This window comes from Triplophysa dalaica, chromosome 2 (assembly GCF_015846415.1).
Source record: "Triplophysa dalaica isolate WHDGS20190420 chromosome 2, ASM1584641v1, whole genome shotgun sequence".
Lineage (NCBI taxonomy): Eukaryota > Metazoa > Chordata > Actinopteri > Cypriniformes > Nemacheilidae > Triplophysa > Triplophysa dalaica.
In genome coordinates, this window is record NC_079543.1 from 1,132,985 (window position 1) to 1,155,441 (window position 22,457).

General features: G+C 36.3%; 2 protein-coding genes across 2 annotated transcripts; one reads left to right on the plus strand and one right to left on the minus strand.

The window, feature by feature from the left end:
* Nucleotides 1-4,036: 4,036 nt before the first annotated feature.
* LOC130435534 (zinc finger protein 658B-like) lies at nt 4,037-15,107 on the minus strand. The gene is made up of 7 exons (XM_056766231.1): nt 14,581-15,107; nt 14,164-14,437; nt 13,038-14,006; nt 10,703-11,045; nt 8,295-8,463; nt 7,778-8,165; nt 4,037-5,453 (listed from the first exon to the last, which is right to left on the minus strand). Exons 1-7 carry the CDS (start codon nt 14,737-14,739, stop codon nt 4,441-4,443), a joined length of 3,315 nt encoding a protein of 1,104 aa, XP_056622209.1. The 5' UTR covers nt 14,740-15,107; the 3' UTR covers nt 4,037-4,440.
* A 1,751-nt stretch (nt 15,108-16,858) lies between these two features.
* LOC130435542 (zinc finger protein 501-like) lies at nt 16,859-21,315 on the plus strand. The gene is made up of 3 exons (XM_056766243.1): nt 16,859-16,882; nt 19,206-19,632; nt 19,775-21,315. Exons 1-3 carry the CDS (start codon nt 16,859-16,861, stop codon nt 20,722-20,724), a joined length of 1,401 nt encoding a protein of 466 aa, XP_056622221.1. The 3' UTR covers nt 20,725-21,315.
* The last annotated feature ends 1,142 nt before the right edge of the window (nt 21,316-22,457 follow it).

The window sequence follows — 22,457 nt, forward strand, 5'->3', positions numbered from 1 at the left end:
CATCTTAATTATTGTCGTAAGAATAAAAGAATATGATTTAACCCGCCTGCTCGTGTTTTAACTGTATATGTTTATCTCTACAATAAACTTAATGTGTGTAACAACCACATCGCATTCTTATGTAATTTAGTCTATATATATATTATATATTATATATTATACAATACACATCACATGTGAAACAAACTGATTAAACATTTAACGTTACCTTTTAAGATTTAAGACAACCGTGAGCGGTCTTAAATGTAAAGGATATTTACGACATCTTTTGTTTAAAATATTTGTAGTCTTAATATTTTTCTAAGATCAATCTTGAGAAAAATGTAAGAACGGCCTTAAGAAGTTTTTTTCGGGAAAACATAACATTTTAAACATTTTTTTAAATTAGAATTGAAGAGAAAACATGGCAGTTAAGAATAAGTTTCTTCTTAAGAATGTTTAGTGAATCCGGCCCCTGGTGCCCATCATCAAGAGACCAACTCACGACCAGAAGCACTGAGCCACACAAAGCCTCAGAATCAACTTACATCTAGTTATAATTGCATAAAGACTAAATGTTCTTACAGTGTGAAACTGTTAATGCGTAAATTAGAACATATTTGTATTTTTAAAGGTATCAGTTGGTTCTTATTGAGTAAGCCATGAGGTGACTGACATGAAAACAAAAGTCCAAAATATGTAAGAGTGGATAAAAAACCTTGTAAGAAATGCGAGCTCAACCAGGTTCCTCAATTGAAAAATGTCCTAGCTTGACAATGTATGTTATTTTTACACATTCATAACGATGATCATAAAAAAATTGTGTAACTCAGTGAAAAAAACAACCGCAAGCACACCACGAATGAACAAACAACAAAATATGTCCACCCTGTTATGAACAACTTCAAAGTAAATACACAATGATTATAAAATGCATATTTTCAGAAAGACGTTTAGTCCCTTTAGTCAAATCTTTCAAGCAAGTTTATTTATAAAAAAATCATACAACATGTTCTCCCAACTTGTTAAAGTTATGATTGTTCAAATAAAAGATCACAGTCGAATATACATTAATGTAACTTTTATAATATGCAAATATATTGTCAAAATGTTTAAAAACATATCCCACCATGTAGCATGTCCATCCTGTCATTTAAGACTTGATAACGGGGTGGATAATGGATAACATTAGCATAGAATAAAACATGCTGTTCTTTCTTATAGAAATGTATTGTTGAACATGACTGTTTACTCATTTATATATATATATATATGAAGAGTTTGGTTCCTAAATGAGATAACTCCATATCTTTATTGTGCATTCCAATTAATATCAATCAAACTGCAGTTGAATTGTTTTGATTTAAACCAAAATGACTAAAATACAACTAACAAACATTGTTACACATACATATAGTAGAAGTTTTTACTTTCGTATCAGATGCATTTTTGAGTGAAATGGAATATCAACCGTGAACAAAAATGGGCGTGTCTTGTATTTCCATTGCGCTTTGATTGGATGTAAAAGTCAGGCGTTGTATTCCGAAATGAAACTAGGAGCAGACTGAAGGTTGAAGGTGAGGAGTTAACAGATGTTCAGCATCACTGACGTCATCTGGGACGGACAGTCACTAGGGGGCGGAAATGCATTTCTTTAGACTTTAAAAGCATTCACCATGCAGCGTAACACTGATATGTGAGCCTCGTGGTGCCTGCATGAACGCGTATCGTGGACTGACCGGTAGAAGAATATGTTGATTGAACTCTTTTGCACACAAAGTATTCTCGTTGCTTCATAAAACTTCAATTGAACCACTTTGATCAGATGGACCTTTTTTACAATGTCTTTAGTACTTTTCTGGACCTTGACAGAACTATAAGCATGGTGTCTGGAACACTCTCGGATGTAACCAAAAATATCTTTACTTGTGTTCCGAATACACCGGGAGGTCTTAAATCCGTGTATCATTCGTTCTTTTCATATTCAATTGAGATTCCAAAATCGGAAAATTAAAAAACGGTTTGTTATTTCGTTATTCGTTTATAAATGTGATACCAAAAAACAAATAACGGGTCATTTTTCGTACTTTTGATTTAATGCTCAGATCAAAAATAGGAAATGAAATAAAGGGGACACGACAGATTTTGATTTTGAGATTTAATTTGTTCGATTTGGGTAAACCGGAAGTTATCTTCGTGTGTATGTGTTGCACTTGGAAGTTTGCCGCATTTGCAAAAAGTTAAAAGAAGCCTGAAAATCCTCAATCTTGCAGTGATTGACTAAGTAATTGTTTTTGTAATTTCGTATCGACACCATGGCCGTACTGGAATCATATGCTGATTTAATTAAAGACTTATTTGAAACTGTCAAGACACATAAAGAGATGTCAACTACGCTGCAGAAGATGGGTATCCAGCGAAGTTCTGCTACAAAATGCTACAATAAAAATATCTGCTTTTTGGCTAGATGTTAGTCATGAATACTGGGTATAACTCCAATGTAGAACGTCTAACGCACCCTCAAAGAACTCGAGATATGGCACCCCAAATTGTCCAATAACCCAAAAGTGCTACAGTAAAACTGTTTTCTTGCATGACGGTAGACATCAAGACAAGGTGTAACCTAGCTGTGGAACTTTTAACGCACCATCAAAGACATACTTGTACAAAAACACAGTTCTGTGTCAAAGTTTACTTAAATATATATACATGTAACTACATAGCAGTAATATAATGTGTGTATAATGCACTGGCTAAGACCAACAAGAGTATAATAAATTGTATAAGAACAATGGATCAGTAAAAAATTAGAATAAGCTTTATTTTCAAATTGTGCACACAAAGACAAGCAACGTGTTGTGGTTTCAGGAGCTCAGAATGAAAAAATACAGTATAGACAAACAAAGGAAATAGAAAAAATAAATATATAGAATAAAAACAGTTAATTATATATATGCAAAGTATAACAAAACGGTGTATACTATGTTTTTTTTACAAATATACACGTAAATTACTCATGCATAAACCGTACTGCATGTTCTGCACCAGAATATTGCACTTTCAAACATGTAGGTACTTTTGGATTCGATTAATATTCATGGTGGACATAGGCTGCCTAAAAAAACTGTTCGATCAAAGTAATATAGAGAATGTTAAGGGGAGTGGGTGATGGAGGTTCCACGTGAAGTTCACGGTCATCTCAAGGGGCATTCAGCAGGTCATGACTTAGACAGCGAGCAGCAGCCCATCCTCTGTGCACTCTCTCTCACACACGCACGCAGGCAGGCACAGACACACGCCAACAGACACACACACACGCGTGCGCACACAGAAACACACACACAAAAAAGTTTTTATTTTAAAAACGTAAAAGAAGAGAAACGCGAGATGGTCCCTAAGAAGCTAAGCGTGAATAAGAAACTGCGAATAAGAAGCTGGATTCAGCCTCGTCTCATTTCAGAACTTCGCTGGATACCCATCTTCTGCAGCGTAGTTGACATCTCTTTATGTGTCCTGACAGTTTCAAATAAGTCTTTAATTAAATCAGCATATGATTCCAGTGCGGCCAGGGTGTCGATACGAAATTACAAAAAAAAATACTTAGTCAATCACTGCAAGATTGAGGGTTTTCAGGCTTCTTTTAACTGCAACACATACACACACGAAGATAACTTCCGGCTTACCCAAATCGAACAAATTCAATCTCAAAATCAAAATCTGTCGTGTCCCCTTTGTTTCATTTCCCATTTTTGATCTGAGCATTAAATCAAAAGTACGAAAAATGACCCGTTATTTGTTTTTTGGTATCACATTTATAAACGAATAACGAAATAACAAACCGTTTTTTAATTTTCAGATTTTGGAATCTCAATTGAATATGAAAAGAACGAATGATACACGGATTGTCTTAAAACGTGTGAATTTTGGGTGAACTTTCCCTTTAATTAACACAACTTGACTATCTTTCAGAATGATAATAAACAATGCTTTTGGACACGAACTTAAAATTTAACTTCTCAACTTTCATAGCTTACAGAAGTCATAAATGTACAGGATCTGCCGTGAGTGGAAAGTCTTCAATGATTTATTTCAAATACTGCTAACATTCACATTTCTTTTATAGTGCTTGGTTTTCACAAGAAATCTGCAAGAATGAACATGACATTTATTTTATCTGTGATACTTGAGGATGACACTCAATTATTGAAAAAGTAATTAAAATGTGTCATATACGTCCATCATTGGACACACAACATAACACGGGTTCATTTCCATTAATACGTGACAACAATAAAGATCTGTAGGCTAAAGACCCACACTGACTGATTTAAACTGAATGTTCCTGATGTTTCACAGACAGCAGAAACTTAATATCTACAGAAATATAAAGAGAAGTGAATGTGTGAGTTTAAGCATATTCGTGGCAAGGTTATAGATGCTACACACAAGTATAGTAAGACGCTATGATGATTCCAGTGCAGTTTGTTCTTCAGCATGTTTCTTCTGATGAGTCTGACAACTTCCTGCATAAGAAAATCTCTCACCACAGATGGAGCAGTGATAAGGTTTCTCTCCTGTGTGAACTCTCTGATGAGTTTTCAGGACTTCTGAGTAAGCAAACGTCTTGTCACACTGAGAACATTTATAAGGTCTTTCACCTGAATGAATTCTCTGGTGCTTTAGTAGGTTACCCTGTTGAGTGAAACTCTTCCCACAAACACTGCAGTGATGAGGTCTCTCTCCAGTGTGAATTCTCTGATGAACTCTGAAATGAGATGGATCAGAAAAGCTCTTTCCACAGTGAGAGCAGACGTAAGGTTTCTCTCCAGTGTGAATTCTCTCATGAGTTACCAGATGAGGTTTATGACGAAAGCGTTTATCACAGTGTGAACACTGATAGAGTTTCTCCTCAGAGTGTGTTGGTTGATGTGACTTCAGACCTTCTAAATGCCTAAAGGTTTTTCCACATTCACTGCACTGATACGGTCTTTCATCGGTATGGACACGCATGTGTTTCTTTAGATGAGATTTGTAGGTGAATTTCTTCTCACAGTGAGGACACTTGTGCGGTTTTTCTCCCGTGTGAATTATCTGATGAGCAACAAGATTTCCTTTGGTTTTGAAATATTTGTCACATTCACTGCAGTGGAAAGGTTTTTCTTCAGTGTGTGACATCATGTGAGTTTTTAGACTAGATACAGAGACACAATTCTTCCCACACTGCTGACAGGGAAAGTGTTTCTTGTCTCTGTGCTCTTGTGAATGAAGTTTCTTCTCTTGTAAGGTAGGAAAGCTGATCTTACATCTGCTGCAGGTGAAGAGTTTCTGTTCTGTGTGTTTTCTCTCATGTGTCTCTAAACGTCTCTGTGAACTGAATGTCTTTCCACAGGTGATGCAGGAAAGAGTTTGTGCTGTCAGTCGCTGTTTTGATGTAGAGGCCGTTTCTCCATCACCACATGAATCACTGCTCTCATCTGAAAGAAAAATAACAAATGATAACTTTTCACTGTATCTGTGTGAAGTTGGCCAACACCTCAATAAATACAGGTCAAGTTTGAATACTTAAACTGGATCATTTTTAGAGACATTGTAATCAAATAACTGACAAACAATGTCCCCCCTGTTTTGGACAAACACACACTAGCCTAAAATACTTATATTATATGCTTTTGCATATTTTAATTTATTTCTAAGACAGTAACTCGACCTTGCAATGTTGAGACATTTACACCAAAACCGGTGAAAACGCACAAAATAATACAGATGGATAGTTAAAGAACCTAGAATAACAGGGTGGACACAATCAGCAATCACAGTTGATACAACAATGATAGGATACAAATTATAAAACAAAATACTAGTGGTTGATCAATTTGGGGTTTTTAATGGCCAATACCCATATACAAAAGGACTGTGGCCGATATAACACAAATGCAATTAAGACCCGGTTTGCACTAGTGTAGTTTAATTTGAAAATGCAGCTTTTTCTCTCCGTTTTGGTCGTTTGTTCACACTTTTTGTATTTTGTAAACGAAAACTTAGCTTTTTGAAAACACTCTCAAAAGTGGATGCGTTTGAAAATGCAGTTTTGGTGTTGTAGTGCGAAAAAGAATGATTTGTTTTTCGTCATGTGACGCTTTTGTTTTGTTTGCTCTTGTCAGTGCGTGCATACTTTAGAATGTGTTTTAGGAGACGGAATATTTAATTACTCACAGTTATTGTTTGGTAGAGGTGAGCGAGTTGAAAGAGAAAGTGAAACTTTTGCAGAATTTTAGTCTTGTGCTACCCGCAACATCCATACCTATTTAAAAAGACCTCCGCCTTTGCTCTACATTGCCACAACATAATAAGACGAAAAGATCGTTTTGGCTGTTAGTTCACACGGTAACACCGTTTTGGGGGACTTGAACACAAATATTGGAAAGCGTTTCATGGAAAAGTTGTTGGAAACACCGCCGTTATCTTCTCCATGTAAACTGTAAGACGGAACTTTCTGAAAACGCTGACATCACGCACATGCACATTACGTGTTTGGTCGCGCAAGCAATGTTGCCAAATTGGTGACTTTGTCGGTAGATTTGGTGATTTTTAAGACAGCTTGCACAACTTGTATAAATTTACTTATTGACCTTGTCTCAGCATTTATGATTAAAAATGCGAAAACTGTGATTAATATATTATTGATAATATTTGTTTTATCCGTTTCATATGACCCCTTTAAAGCTGTTGTTTACGTTAGCTGTTTTCACTATTGAGTGACGTTATTCACTGTACTGTCACTAGTTCTCACTGGTGAATGAGACATGATTTTATTGGAACTGATCCACAAGCCTCTGGTTTGTGTGTTTTGGAGGAGGCGTGGCTTTGGACGGCCTTTTTTATGGAGGGTGGGATCATGATCTCAGCGCTACTCCATGCTTTCATCACCAGCAGGGTGGATTACTGTTATGGACTCTTTACAGGTCTTCCCAAAAAGACCATCAGACAGCTGCAGCTCATACAGAACGCTGCTGTCAGGATTCTGACCAGAACCAAAAAATCTGAGCATATCACTCCAATCCTCAGGTCCTTACACTGGTTACCAGTTACTTTAAGAATCAACTTCAAAGTATTATTAATTGTCTATAAATCACTTAATGGTCTAGGACCTAAATACATCTCAGATATGCTCATTGAATATAAACCAAACAGACTTCTCAGATCATCAGGATCAAGTCAGTTAGAGATAACAAGGGTTCACTCAAAACAGGTCGAGTCAGCGTTTAGTCATTACACCACCCTTAGCTGGAATCTGCTTCCAGAAGACATCATACATTCACCAGCAGAAGCTTCTTTTAAATCCAGATTAAAAACACACTTGTTTAGCTGTGCATTCACAACCTGAGCACTGTGCTGCTTTACATCAACTGCACTTCTATTTCTAATTTATTTTTATTTGCTCTTATTCTTTTTATATATACAGTCACATTTTTTATCAATTTTATTGCTGTTTTACTGTTTCTTAAAATCTAAAGTTTTTGTGACCTTAAATCATTTGCATTTTAAAGACTTATTTCTTTCTGTCAATAATTTTATGTAAAGCACTTGGAATTGCACTTGTGTATGAAATGTGCTATATAAATAAACTTGCCTTGCCTTGCCTTGCCTTGCCTTGCTAGCGGGCTACAGTTAACACCCTACCAAATCACCCATTCCGCTCTTACGTAATGCATTAAGACATTAAGAAAAGAAAGAAAATGTTAAATATGTTTGCAATAACATGCAACCAACAGATAAAATATGAAAGAAGAAAACATACCTGAAGGAATAAAAAGATCAACATCATCATCAATATGCTCTTCTTCATCAGTGTTATGTTCTAAAGGAACAAAGTCCTCATCATCATCATGATTCTCATCTTCATCAGTCTGTTCTTCCTTTACTGTGGTTTGTGTTTTCATCTCTATCAGTTTCCTGCAGTCCATCAGTGTGACAGAACACATGTTCAGTGGTCTGGTGTTCAGGATCTGCTGTTCTCCAGCGTTACAGACAGAATCCAGAGACTCTGTGGAGGTTTGATCAGTAGATTCATCCTGATTCAAGGTGTGATTACTGTCACACACAGTGTCCTGAGCGTCTGTGGGGTTTGTGTCAGTATAACAGAGTAAAGTGAGGCTGAGCTCGGAGTCCTGTGTGTGTCTAGACTTCTGTTCAGAGAGGAAATATATTGAGATAAAGATATAAACTATGACAGTGAGATTAAAAACATTATTAAAATACAAACATTTAAAATCAGTGTGAGTGATTGAGGTAAATGATGTTGAATGTGTCCAAACCTCTGTGTTGAGTTCATCTCCTCTTGTCCTCAGCTTTTCCTCCAGTAACTTCACCTCTTTCTTCAGCTGACAGATTTCTGTGATGAAATCATCAATATCCAGCATGGACAGATCAGTTCCCACTGATTTACAGCACATCTGTGACGTCATCGTTAACATCTTAACATAAACAAACACACACACACACAACACTGTGTTTAAAACACTAAAGAGAGAAAATCAAAGTGATGTAAACACGCAGCGCTTGATGTTTGTCTTTCTTTCTTTCTTTAGTGGGTTTATCGGCGGACTGAAGAGCTGCAGAGCGACTCCTGCTGGACTGGAGACACATCACACTCAACACTAGATTTATGACGAAATTTACTACGTTAAATCTTTTCTTCCTTCGGGTATATGGATCCTGTCCTCTAGTTCTTTAACTCTAACACTTAGTCAGTAAGTATGTGGTTGCAGGTACAAAACAATCTGTATCGTTCAGTTCTGCACCATCAAACGGTCTTTGATAATACATGTCGCCTCATGCTGTAGCTGGTAACATTAAAATAATAATATAAAGTAAAGCTTAAATTGTTTAATACAATTTTAGACTTGAAGTTCATTATCATGTTGTTTACATAACAAAACAATGGTAATGGTTTCATAAAAACGATTAAAACGCGAAATTAAAACGCGACTCACTTCAGAATACCGATCGGTCGTGTTCCTGTCAGACGCAGTTCTAATCTTTAGTGCGCGCGCTCTGATCAGCCGCAGTAAACGCGGGAGGCGCGTGATGCTTTACATTAGTTGCCATCGACATCTATAAGGGACAGATTTCCAATGTTGTGACAAAAAAACTTTATTACGTAGTTGTGCTGTTCTCGGTCTGTTTATAATAGCAATAAAACCTTTTATTCTTTTTGACATTTGATCAAACAGAAAATGTATTTTTATACATAAATGAATTTAAGTCATCTAATTTTGATCATGCATTCGTCATTTCATTAACTACCCTTATCAAAAAGAAGTATACTTCTATATATTTACACTTGAATAAACATATTTTGTTATAATGGTAGCCTAGCCGATACTAACACAACATTGTACGAAGTGACAAAGCAACTTTCGTTAACTGTCGTTAAAGGGGAGATACAACGATGTTTCAAGTATTCTGAGTTATTTACATGCAGATATCATGCTTAACATGGTCAACTTATCATTTGAACAACTAGTGTTGTTCTTTTGTTGGACAATTTGCTTCTATTGTTTTTCTCTCCTTTGTAAGTCGCTTTGGATAAGAGCGCCTGCAATGACGAAATGTTAATGTAAATATTGTCGAAAAACAAGTTGGACGTATGACGTAGTGCTTCTGTGCTTGATACACTCCCCGAGCAACCAGTTTTTTATAAGTTTGGATCCCTGTTTCCTGTATCTCAGTGGTAAGAGGTTGTGGGTTTGATCCCAGGGGATTGCAAATACCTATGTAAAATGTATAGGATAGAGCAATGTAAGTCGCTTTGGATAAAAGCGTCTGCCAAATGCCTAGATGTAAATGTATTCCTCTTATTGGGAAATTCTTCCGGAAATGCACAGCAAGGCGAAAGTAAGAGCCCGCCCACGCGCCAACCGAGACCCAATTATCATCAAGATTGTCTGTGCTGCAGCTCGTCACGCTTGAGATAGTGAAGTTTATGTGTGTCTGTTTATACAAAGGATTTCAGTGATGCATGTTATATTTACGGTGGATCTGGAGATGGTTTGAAACTGTCCCAGTGCTAAAAGCTGCCGGACACAAACCACACAAACTTATAGTGACTCAATAGTTATGCAGGGATAATGCGATGATGAGGCTATTGTGTGTGCCTTCATCATCGCACACCCACAGAACATCGTATTTTTCCGGAAATAATCGTACAGCTGTATCTATGTTTTAAAAATGTGTTCAATCCAAATACTCTTCGAAGATACGAAGTATGCAATACTACTCTATAGGTACTCAAGATTAATATGAGATTGGCAGAAACCCAGTGTGGATGGCAGCTTTAAGAGTCTGCATATGACAGCAGACACTTCATCACAGTAAATATACATTTTAATGAAGACTGATTTATGTTCCTGACTATGACAGAATCAGTAAATGTAGAAAAATGTACAACATTGTTAAACTGTCATGAATGATCCAGTCAAAGTGAATCCAGTGTGAAGTGATAAGTTCAGTATTAACACCTGCTGGAGTCCATCAGAACCTCGCAGCACGTTATCTGTTCTGAGATATAAACATATTTTATTTGTATCTTATCTTGGCAGCTAGAAAACAACGAAGAGCTGTTGTCAGTATACGACAATAGAGAGAAAACTAAATTTAGCATAAAATGTGAGTGGATTTGTATAAGGGGGTTTCCTGCTGGTCTGTTTTTCTTCTGTTGAACCTGAAAACCTCAGAAGCACGTGGATGTTTCTTTGCAGGGAGACATGTGGATTTCTCCCCAGTGTGAACTTTCTGATGGAGTTTCAGGAGAACATTCTGAGTAAACGTCTCGTCACACTTACAGCATTTGTAAAGTCTTTCACCAGTGTGAATTGTCTGGTGTTTTACTAAAACATATTGGCGGCTAAAACTTCTCCCACAAACATTACAGTGATGAGGTTTCTCTCCGGTGTGAATTCTCTGATGAACTCTGAAATCAGATGGATGAGTAAAGCTCTTTCCACAGTGAGAGCAGAGATAAGGTTTCTCTCCAGAGTGAATTCTCTCATAGAGCATCAGATTATCTTTATGACGGAAGCGTTCTGTATCTCTCTACATTCAAAGGGCAGAGGATGATGTTTGTCTGTCTTTTTGAAGTTAAGTCTTTTTTTTACGTATTGTGAGATATATTCAACTCAAATAGCTTCGTAAATTTCACCCTCCCCAGATTGATGGGATTGTTGTTAGTTGTGACCTGATACACCGTAATAATCTTTAAAAACACGTAAGTATTATTTTTCTTTGTGCTCCAATTCGTTTGCATGCGATTTAATTTGGTTTCATTTTATTTTCATTTTGCACTTAATGTTGCACATATGTTATTTGAAATGTATATTTAAATACACAATTGCATTGTCATTTTACATACTGCATTGCCATTTTGCATATTGCATTTCAAATTGAATATAGCAACCAATATGCTTCCATAGTATCTGTTGATTAATGTCTATATCTTGCTTTATATTTTATTTTTTTGTTTAAATTTGGACCTTGAGTCTGTAATAAAGTTTTGATGATAGTGGCTGAACTGAATTTTCTTAAAAAAATTAAGCGACGAGATTACTTTATGTGCGAAAAACAGATCAAAATAACGATGTCTCGTCAGTCTACACACACGAAATTGGTCCATCACAAGAGCACTTGACGCATGTGCATTCGGTTTGAGAATATATTGATTTAAGTTAAAACTTAATGAACGTCATAAGGCTTGAGTATAAAATTACACAATTTTGAGGTGAACTTTTCCTTTAAGTGTGCAGTTCATCCTCAAAAGCCTACACATAAAACTCGTCTTAAACAATTGTCCCTCATCAATAGAAAGTAATTTAACTAGTTATCCAAATGACACAAGAAACATCTTTTTACTGACACATCAGAAATTCAACCCATAGCCAAATGTGGTTATGAAAGAATAAAACCACAATTTTAGGGAAAAGAAACATACCTGAGGGAATAAAATCATCATCACCTTCAGTGTGATCTTCTACTTATCGTGGCTTAAATACAAATGGCTTTTAGGTAATAATGGTGTATTTAATAGAAGCCATTAAGAATTTCTTTGAAAGTTTCTATTGTTTTGTTTCAGCAGGGATGGTAATAACAGTAATTATGATGAACCATGTTTAATATTGGTTATAGTGCAGGTATATTTAATACATTTAATGTATGTTTAATTTAATTTAAACAAGTCAAAAACATAAACCCATACTCTGCAAGGGCCAAATAATATTACATTTTACATCTGGAAGTTGCTTCCATGCAAAGCAGTAAAGATTTTTAAAAATGTAGAGTGCTATATGTGTGTGCTTTTTTAACGTTTAATTTGGGAATAAGGACTCCACATGATTTACTAGTTTAACATCTCTACATCATCAGACAATATGATCAGATTAAGGTAAAATACATTAATATAGTTAACCAGGGTTTAAACGAAAACAACCACAGTGACCACCAATGATATCATAGAGGATATAAAGCAGATATTGACAAAACACTTCTGAATCTAATATTATATTCTTGTGTTACACCCGATCATAAACCTCAGCATTCACTAACAAACATCAGGGTGTGTTAGAAGTGTCATATCTTTCGTAAATCATTCAATTGGATACTTCTTCTCATGTCTGTACGTTATTGAACAGAAAATCGCTAAACTACTGCAAATCAATGAGGAGAAACTAAATGAATGTTAATTTTGAAATGACGCAATGCATTTATCTCTAATTCCCAATTCAACAATGAGCTACATACAGTTACTGGATGAGACTGAAGCTGTTCCCCAAATAGCAAACTATACTATACACTTTAACATCTAGTGTAGGAACTCTTGAAGTGTAGTACTGAAGACTGAAGGCAAATGATGTCAAGCGCTTAAAACACTGCACACCGATAAAAATCAATTTAACGTTGTGCTTTGATGTACTTTTTGTGTAACGACCTCAGTCACCATCAAATTGAAGCGTAATCACTCTGTGCAGTTTTTTCTTCAGCATGTTTCTTCTGATGAGTCTGAAAACTTCCTAACTGAGTGAATCTCTCTCCACAGATGGAGCAGTGATAAGGTTTCTCTCCAGTGTGAACTCTCTCATGGATTCTCAGGAGAACTCTTTGAGTAAACGTCTTGTCACACTGAGAACATTTATAAGGTCTTTCACCTGTGTGAGTTCTCTGGTGTGTCTTTACGCTGTAACGTCGACTGAATCTCTTCCCACAAACATTACAGTGATAAGGTTTTTCTCCAGTGTGAACTCTCAGATGATCTTTGAAAGTACTTGAATCAGTAAATCTCTTTCCACAGTGAGAACAGAGGTAAGGTTTCTCTCCAGTGTGAACTCTCTCATGACATGTCAGCTTAGATTTATGACTGAAACGTTTATCACAGTTTGAACACTGATAGAGTTTCTCCTTGGTGTGAGTTCTCTGGTGGGACTTTAGAGAACTTGACTGTGTGAAGGTTTTTCCACATTCACTGCACTGATACGGTTTCTCATTGGTGTGTAAACGCACGTGTTTCTTCAGATTGCTTCCATCGCTGAATTTCCACCCACAGTGAGGACACTCGTATGGTTTTTCTCCCGTGTGAATTCTCTGATGAAGAACAAGATATTCTTTGCGGCTGAAACATTTGTCACATTGATTGCAGTGGAAAGACTTTTCATTACTGTGTGTCCGCATGTGAATTTTTAGACTAGAAGAGAAGAGAAAATTCTTCCCACACTGCTCACAATGGAACTGTTTCTTCTCATAGTGTTTCTTGTCTCTGTGCTCTTGTGAATGAAGTTTCTTCTCTTGTAAGGTAGGAAAGCTGATGTCACATCTGGTGCAGGTGAAGAGTTTCTGTTCTGTGTGTTTTCTCTCATGTGTCTCTAAACGTCTCTGTGAACTGAATGTCTTTCCACAGGTGATGCAGGAAAGAGTTTGTGCTGTCAGTCGCTGTTTTGATGTAGAGGCCGTTTCTCCATCACCACATGAATCACCGCTTTCATCTGAATCAAACACAACAGCGTTAAGAAGAAGCTCCAGCACATCTGAAACTACATCAGTGTCGACTGACAATCAGAAACTTTTTTGAGTCGAGTGACTCAAATTTTAGGAAACAGGAACTCACAGTTAAATGTTATGAGGACAACAAAGGAAACATACCTGAAGGAATAAAATCATCATCATGATGATTCTCGTCTTCATCAGTGTGATGTTCTTCTTCTTCTGCTGTGGTTTGTCTTCTCATCTCCATCAGTGTGACAGAACACATGTTGAGTGGTCTGGTGTTCAGGATCTGCTGTTCTCCAGCGTTACAGACAGAATCCAGAGACTCTGTGGAGGTTTGATCAGTAGATTCATCCTGATTCAAGGTGTGATTACTGTCACACACAGTGTCCTGAGCGTCTGTGGGGTTTGACTCGACCTTTACCACAATCTGACAAACACACAACACATCATCAGCACTGGAGCTTTATAGAGAATATATGTGTGATATATAACTTTCATTTAGTTTGACATGAATGACAGAATAAAAGCAGTGTGAGTGATTGAGGTAAATGATGTTGAATGTGTCCAAACCTCTGTGTTGAGTTCATCTCCTCTTGTCCTCAGCTTTTCCTCCAGTAACTTCACCTCTTTCTTCAGCTGACAGATTTCTGTGATGAAATCATCAATATCCAGCATGGACAGATCAGTTCCCACTGATTTACAGCACATCTGTGACGTCATCGGCAACATCTCAACACAAAAAAGACACAATCAAAACATTATTTTATTATAATTATTCTAAATGACAGCGGCTAAAACTACACACAACTGCCCCGTTTGTAACTTTGATTTAATTTTATGACAAAATATAAAAAAGAGCAGGTATATTATCGGATAGTAGACTGTGGACAACATTTGAAAACACACATTCAGTCAAGGGATCACACGTCAGATTTAAACACGATATTCTGACATTTCTTCTCGGTTTTTTTTAAGCTGTGAATGACTCAAAAAGTCCAGCACAAACCAGCGACACACAAGCGTAACATCCACCGTAAATATAACAATAATGAGAATAAATCAAATGATGTAAACACGCAGCGCTTGAAACAGCGCTTCTTCTTTGATCCTTAGCTTGAAAGGCGCATTATCGCCACCTACTGGACTGAAGTGAGAGCAGTAGATATGAACCACAGCACAATCCCCAACGTTAATTTCTCATTTGGGTTTATGTTTCAGAAATACAGATGCAATAAGGCATTTCAAAATGAAATAAGAAGTTATATGGAAAACAGAGCAAATACAAAAATACTAATTTAAGAATAAAACATACAAATCATCCCCAAAAAGCTCTACTGTATTCACAGTTAAACAAAATGTGCTGTTGTTTCAATTTCTGAATTACAAAACTTAATATTATGATCAATATTCCCTTTCCTGTGTGAATATCATTATAAACTTGATAGTGTACTTCCTTGGCTTTGGGAGTTGTAAAGATTCATGGTTCTCGATTTATTAATAGAGCTCTTTGAAAAAGTCAAATCACATTATTTCAACTACACTGATTTATTTATCAGTTATTCATAAGTAAACTGTTTAACACTGTTATGATATTTCTTATGATCACATTGCAAATCATTTGATTTATTTTTAATATGGTGAATCAAAAAGTGACCATTCTGATCTACAAGATGAACAACAGACCAGGTACCTCTTCCCCACCAATCTTTTAAGAAAGGTGACTTGTTTCTGAATAAAATGCAGATTATTCCAAATCTGAGAATTATGAGGGGTAAAATTGTGTTTATAAATCTGTTTCCAATATAAAATAACTTGCCTGTGAAAATCTAAGATGGAGTTTTTGTATTTTCAAAAATCCTAGATAGAGTACCAAGTAGCTACAGAATACAATAGAGTGTATAGAGTGTGATAGTTACCATAATATTCTACAGCTGTAATATACTACAAATTACTATAGTAAATACTAGAGTAAACCATATTTTTTATGTGTTGTTATACACATGTGTTATTGACTAATGTTTAAAATAGAGAAGTTTTAAACTATGTAATACAATACCATTATCCCTGAATTATTTATTTATTATTTCCATTACATAAGATTTATGTGTTATCCTTATGGATGGGTGTTTCGAACTTTAAATATGTACACACTCATGTACGTCCACGATCTTCTCAGTGAAGCGTAACGCCGCAATACATAGTTAGTGCAGTAGGTGGCGATAATGAACCACTTCAGTTTGTGATACAGTTAGAAGAAGACGTGACGGCCGCTGCTCTGAAGGCAGAACGGAATGAAGCTTTAGGACGCGCGACACCTCTACTTTCTTAAAAAGTAATTAACTACTGGAAAAGTTTTTAAAGTAGTTGTGGTACCACCAAGCTACTGAAAAACTGTAGTTAAACGAGAAGTGTCGCTACAACGTCCTGCTGCCTCACTCACGCTCTTCTTTACTTTGCTGTTTGGTGCTCCGTGTTCTACTTTCTTTTGGACATTTTGCCGCTATGTCGTCTAGCAATATCAGTGACGTAAATTAAAATGATTGACATGATTCTACCTGCAGCTGATTGGACAGACTAATTTTTATTTCTTTCTTCAATGAGGGTGTGTTTTTCTGAGAGCGGTCTGACTGCAAGAGAAGGGGGTAACTGGAAAGGGGGCGTAACTTGAAATTGTCCAGATCACACGGTATTATGGGAGATGTAAAACGCGCCTTAACAACATAGAAGATGAAGAATCTGAACACGCTGCGCGGTCTGAAACTACGGCTTTCGATCCCAATGAGTTCACACCTCAGTCCTGTAGAACGCGGTTATGTACAACGTTTAATAAAAATTACAAAAGAAGAAGATGGCCGCGCGTATGGAGAAAGTGGTAAGAATATTTCCCCGAGATAACCTTTTATTATATATGTAAAATTCAACTAAAGTTATACATATTGGTATTGTTTCTGGAGTTAACTATATGTTAAAACAATAGCCTACCTCAGTTAGTCTGATGTATTTTTAAGTTGTGGCAGGGAAAAAACATAACAAGCCAAGTCTGCGTTTCAAACGGGATATATTGTCCTTCGGGAAGGGGACACCATCCAAAATGTCCCTCCAAATAAAGATATCATGATGTTTTTATTACTCCAAGTACATTTTAAATGGATAGATTAAGAGATACAGTTCTCTATAGGTCATACATCAAGAGTTTACTCGTCGAAATTATTCTATAGCCCTGGAACATGTTTTTGATGAAATTTCTATTTCTTTCCAGCTTCATCCATCAGTTTGTAAGGAAGAAGACCGATTTAAAAATCCAATTTTTGAAGGCACAACCTACAAATGCCAGTTCTGCAACAAAGTGGGAGAGTATGCATACATTGTGGCACATATGCAAACCCACGAGAAGACCGCTGTTAAGCATGGAGGTATCTGTCGGTTTTAAATGTTGCAGATGCAAATTGTCCACTAATGTTAAGCATTTTGTTCCAATGTTAATTTGTACAGTTTTGATGTTGAACATTGCTATATGAATGAAGTATGTATGAGTATTTAGTAAACCTGTATTTCTTTGTTTGTAGGGTATAAAATGTACAGATGCCACAGTATTTGTATCAAAAGCCATCACTACCACTGCTGCTATTGTGGGAGGATTAAAACACGGCAAAATATATTTTTGAACCATTTGGAGGAATGTGGGTTAGGTGATACGTCAACAGGTACCTGTGTGTCTGCAGCCTCCAGCATCTCTGGACCCTCCAGCGTGAGTATATGACTGAGATAATGATTTAGTGAATGTGTGGGAAAATAGAAGGAGTTCCATAAATAAACTAAATTAATGCATAAATGCATTGATTCTGTTTCTTAAATGCATCCATTTGTTAACAGTTTGCTCACATATGTAGAACTAATAAATTGAAGATATCTAATAAGAAATTGACACACATAGCTGTATTTCCAAAATCCTATATAACAAATTTAAAATATTTATATTTTATATTTTTTCTCTTTATTTATTTGAATAAGCTTGATTTGTTCCACATACTAATCTTTTCATGCTTTACCAAAAATATATCAACAATCACTATTTAAAAACTACTTCCGATAGGGTTCACATAGTGACATCACGAGAGTGAGTAGTTAAGTTGTGCTACACAGAATTAGTCAATTAAATGATGCCTCACTAAATCAATACATTAAATTTGATGCATAATACATTTAGGCTTAACTTTATTCAATATTTATTGGAATCAATACATTAAACAATATATTACATAATACATTAAACAGTCAGATTTTTTTTGTAGCACTGTCATTTTTTCCCCCCAAGTTACTTATACCGTCGGGCACGTAAAATTCTCTCATGCTTGCCAATACAAAACATTTACTTGTCCCGTACAAGCGTTAATGTCGAGCCCTGATATAAGCTTGGTCCAACAAACGCTATTAATTCTGGGTCTACATCTGCTTAAATTACTATGGTTTTATTAGAGTAAATACTTTTATATGTCTCTTGTCAATGCTGTTACCACTGAGTTACAGGAAAGCGATGCAATAGTTTAGTTAAATGTATATTTTTTGTCTCATGACTGAAATGGAGATGTCTGAGTCAAATCTTTTTGAAAATCCAGATATATATTTACTGTCACATCTGTATGTTATTAAGTAATTAAGGAAACAAGGAGACTGCCATTCTGGAATGTTGATCACATGAATCTAGTGTTGAGTGTGATGTGTCTCCAGTCCAGCAGGAGTCGCTCTGCAGCTCTTCAGTCCGCCGATAAACCCACTAAAGAAAGAAAAAGAGACAAACATCAAGCGCTGCGTGTTTACATCACTTTGATTTTCTCTCTTTAGTGTTTTAAACACAGTGTTGTGTGTGTGTCTGTGTGTGTGTTTGTCTGTGTGTGTTTGTGTTGAGATGTTGAAGATGACGTCACAGATGTGCTGTAAATCAGTGGGAACTGATCTGTCCATGCTGGATATTGATGATTTCATCACAGAAATCTGTCAGCTGAAGAAAGAGGTGAAGTTACTGGAGGAAAAGCTGAGGACAAGAGGAGATGAACTCAACACAGAGGTTTGGACACATTCAACATCATTTACCTCAATCACTCACACTGCTTTTAAATGTTTGTATTTTTAATAATGTTTTTAATCTCACTGTCATAGTTTATATCTTTATCTCAATATATTTCCTCTCTGAACAGAAGTCCAGACACACACAGGACTCAGAGCTCAGCCTCACTTTACTCTGTTATACTGACACAAACCCCACAGACGCTCAGGACACTGTGTGTGACAGTAATCACACCTTGAATCAGGATGAATCTACTGATCAAACCTCCACAGAGTCTCTGGATTCTGTCTGTAACGCTGGAGAACAGCAGATCCTGAACACCAGACCACTGAACATGTGTTCTGTCACACTGATGGACTGCAGGAAAATGATGAAGATAAAAACACAAACCACAGTAAAGAAAGAACAGAATGATGATGATGAGAATCATGATGATTTTGTTCCTTCAGTCAAACTGGTGGGTGGTGAGAACCTGGAGATAAAAACAGAAGAAACATCAGACAAAGATCAGACTGGTGAAGATGAGAATGATGGTGGTGATGGTTTTATTTCTTCAGGTATGTTTCCTCTGTTGATCTATTTAATATTACACTGTCATGTGTGTTACTGTTTCATAAAAAGTGTTTTTGGTTACTCAAGACACTGATGTAGTTTCAGATGTGCTGGAGCTTCTTCTTAACGCTGTTGTGTTTGTTTCAGATGAGAGCGGTGATTCATGTGGTGAATCTTCATCAAAACAGCGAGTGACAGCACAAACTCTTCCCTGCATCACAGAGGAACATTTAGAGGGACATGAGAGGAGTCACACGGAACAGAAGGTCTTACAAGAGCAGCAACATCATTCACAAGAGCACGTAGAGGAGCATAAGAAACAGTTTCTCTGTGAGCTGTGCGGCAAGAATTGTGTCTCCTCTTTTAGTCTGAAAACTCACATGAGGACACACTCTGGAGAAAAACCTTTCCACTGCAGTGAATGTGACAAATGTTTCAGCATCAAAGGAAATCTTGTAAGTCATCAGAGAATTCACACGGGAGAAAAACCGCACAAGTGTCCTCAGTGTGAGGTTAGATTCGGCCGTAGAAATCTCCTAAACAGACACATGCGTTTACACACAGATGAGAGACCGTATGAGTGCAGTGAATGTGGAAAAACCTTTAAGAGTTCAGCATCTTTAAAGTCACACCAAGCAACACACAATGTGGAGAAACTCTATCAGTGTTCACACTGTGATAAACACTTCCGTGAGAAACTTTATCTGAAATATCATGAAAGAACTCACACTGGAGAGAAACCTTTCCTCTGCTCATATTGTGGAAAGAGCTTTACAAGACGATGTACTTTCAGCTTTCATGAGAGAACTCATACTGGAGAGAAACCTTATCACTGCAGTGTTTGTGGGAAGAGTTTCACTACACACTGTACCTACTCAAGGCACCAAACAACTCATACAGCTGAAAGACCTTATAAATGTTCTCAGTGTGACAAGATGTTTTCTCGACCAGATGCCCTTAGGGGCCATGAGAGAGTTCACACTGGAGAGAAACCTTATCACTGCTCCATCTGTGGAGAGAGATTTGCTTATTTAAAATGTCTTAAAGCTCATGAGAAGAAACATGCTGGAAAACAAACTGCACTGGATTCATCATAACATCTTTAATCAATATGATAGTTTAACTTGAACTCAAAATTCTTATATTTCTGTGGTCCTGAGAAAATGATAATTATCAGAGTAAATCAGACATTTTAAAAGATGTTACGTTTGCAGATGTACAAACATAGTAAAATCTCTTTTGTATTCATAGTACTGAACATTTATTTGATTTATCGTTTACTTGTTTTTAACATAATAAATCAAATGTTGAGATTACTTTAAGCTGGTGTCTGTGACACAAAATAAACACATCTGTGCCTATAACATTGTTTGAATACTGAAGTTCAATATTGGTTAAATATATATTCTTGTTATTGTTTCCTTGTAGACACCATTATCGGATGTGCTTGTGCACAAAAAAATTTCTCTGCCTTTATAACCTGTAAAAAAAAATGTGCCGTTTGTAAAATAAAGTATACACAACACAACGTGTGCTCTAAAACACTGTTTAAGTAGGTAATTACAGTAGGTGAGCACATGTGAAGTGTGCTCATGTCAGAAGATTTAAACGGATTTGAAGCTTATAAACATGCACATCAATCAGATGACTTTATTTAACTTTCATGTAAACGCACTCAGATTTAAATTACGTTGTTCACAACATGCTTTGGTTGTTAGTGAACTATTTGTATTAAACTTGACTTTTACTTTCATTCTGAAAGTCCCAATTTCTTTTTATGAAATATTGCAATGTTAATTGTAAATAGTTTATCAATGTGGGTGGTTCTCTTTTTAAAATATGTGTGCCCTCATAATCTTCAGTTAAATCTGAAAATGCACTGCCTTCCTCTCAATTCAAGTTTATTTTTATAACACTTTTCACTATGTGCATTGTTCCAAAGCAGCTTTACAGGAGCAAATAAGAAAAACTGAAACACCACAAAGCTAAAAGGCAGCACACTGCATGGTGTTTAGAGAACAAGCAAGATCATTCTTTTGAATAATATCTAATAAATAAATAAATGCAGTCTCCCGGTGAGCAAGCCAACACTGTGGATTTAGTTATTCTAGGTGTCATCAAAAGTCCTGAGTTTTGAGATCGTAAAGAGTGTGATGGGTTGTAACGTGATAAAAGCTTGGTTAAGTAAGTAGGTGCTAAACCATTTAAGGCTTTTGTAAGTAAATAAAATAACTTTAAAATCAATACGATACTAGATGGGTAGCCAGTGAAGCGATGATTAAACTGGGGTTATGTGATCGTATTTTCTTGACCTGGTAAGAACTCTAGCAGCTGCATTCTGAACTAACTGTAGTTTGTTTATTGATGATACAGAACAACCACTAAGTAGAGCATCACAATAGTCAAGACTTGAGGTCACAAATGCATGAATAAGCTTTTCTTTGTTAGCAACACATCAATATTCATTCCTTCCCGTGAACCGGAAGTTGCGATTGTTTTTGGAAGTTCAATTTCTAATAAGAAAAATTGTGTGCGTGGCTTTCGTCTTCTGCGATTTGATTTGATGTATAAAAACAGCAGTTGCATTTTGAAATTGCAGACTGACAGTTGAAGGGAAGGAGTTAACGGATGCTCCGACCAAGCCGTCTAACATACCTCATGTAAGATGGTCATTTGAGGCATTTTAACTAAAGATTATGAGGACACACAAAATTTTAAAATAGAATGAGACACATTAATAAATGTTTTACTATAAATGCTGCAATATTTCATAAAAAGCAGCCATTTTTTTTTTTATTTCACTGGGACTTTAACTCCCTTCAAGCATCAA

Excerpts from the sequence above, each read along its gene's own strand:
- LOC130435534 (XM_056766231.1), bottom strand. The coding sequence starts at position 14,739 with ATGTTGCCGATGACGTCACAGATGTGCTGTAAATCAGTGGGAACTGAT. Across the intron at positions 14,438-14,580 it reads GAGATGAACTCAACACAGAG|ATTGTGGTAAAGGTCGAGTC; the intron begins GTTTGGACACAT and ends TGTGTTTGTCAG. Across the intron at positions 14,007-14,163 it reads TGATGATTTTATTCCTTCAG|ATGAAAGCGGTGATTCATGT; the intron begins GTATGTTTCCTT and ends TGTTTGATTCAG.
- LOC130435542 (XM_056766243.1), top strand. The coding sequence starts at position 16,859 with ATGGCCGCGCGTATGGAGAAAGTG. Across the intron at positions 16,883-19,205 it reads CCGCGCGTATGGAGAAAGTG|AAGTCCAGACACACACAGGA; the intron begins GTAAGAATATTT and ends CTCTCTGAACAG. Across the intron at positions 19,633-19,774 it reads TGATGGTTTTATTTCTTCAG|ATGAGAGCGGTGATTCATGT; the intron begins GTATGTTTCCTC and ends TGTTTGTTTCAG.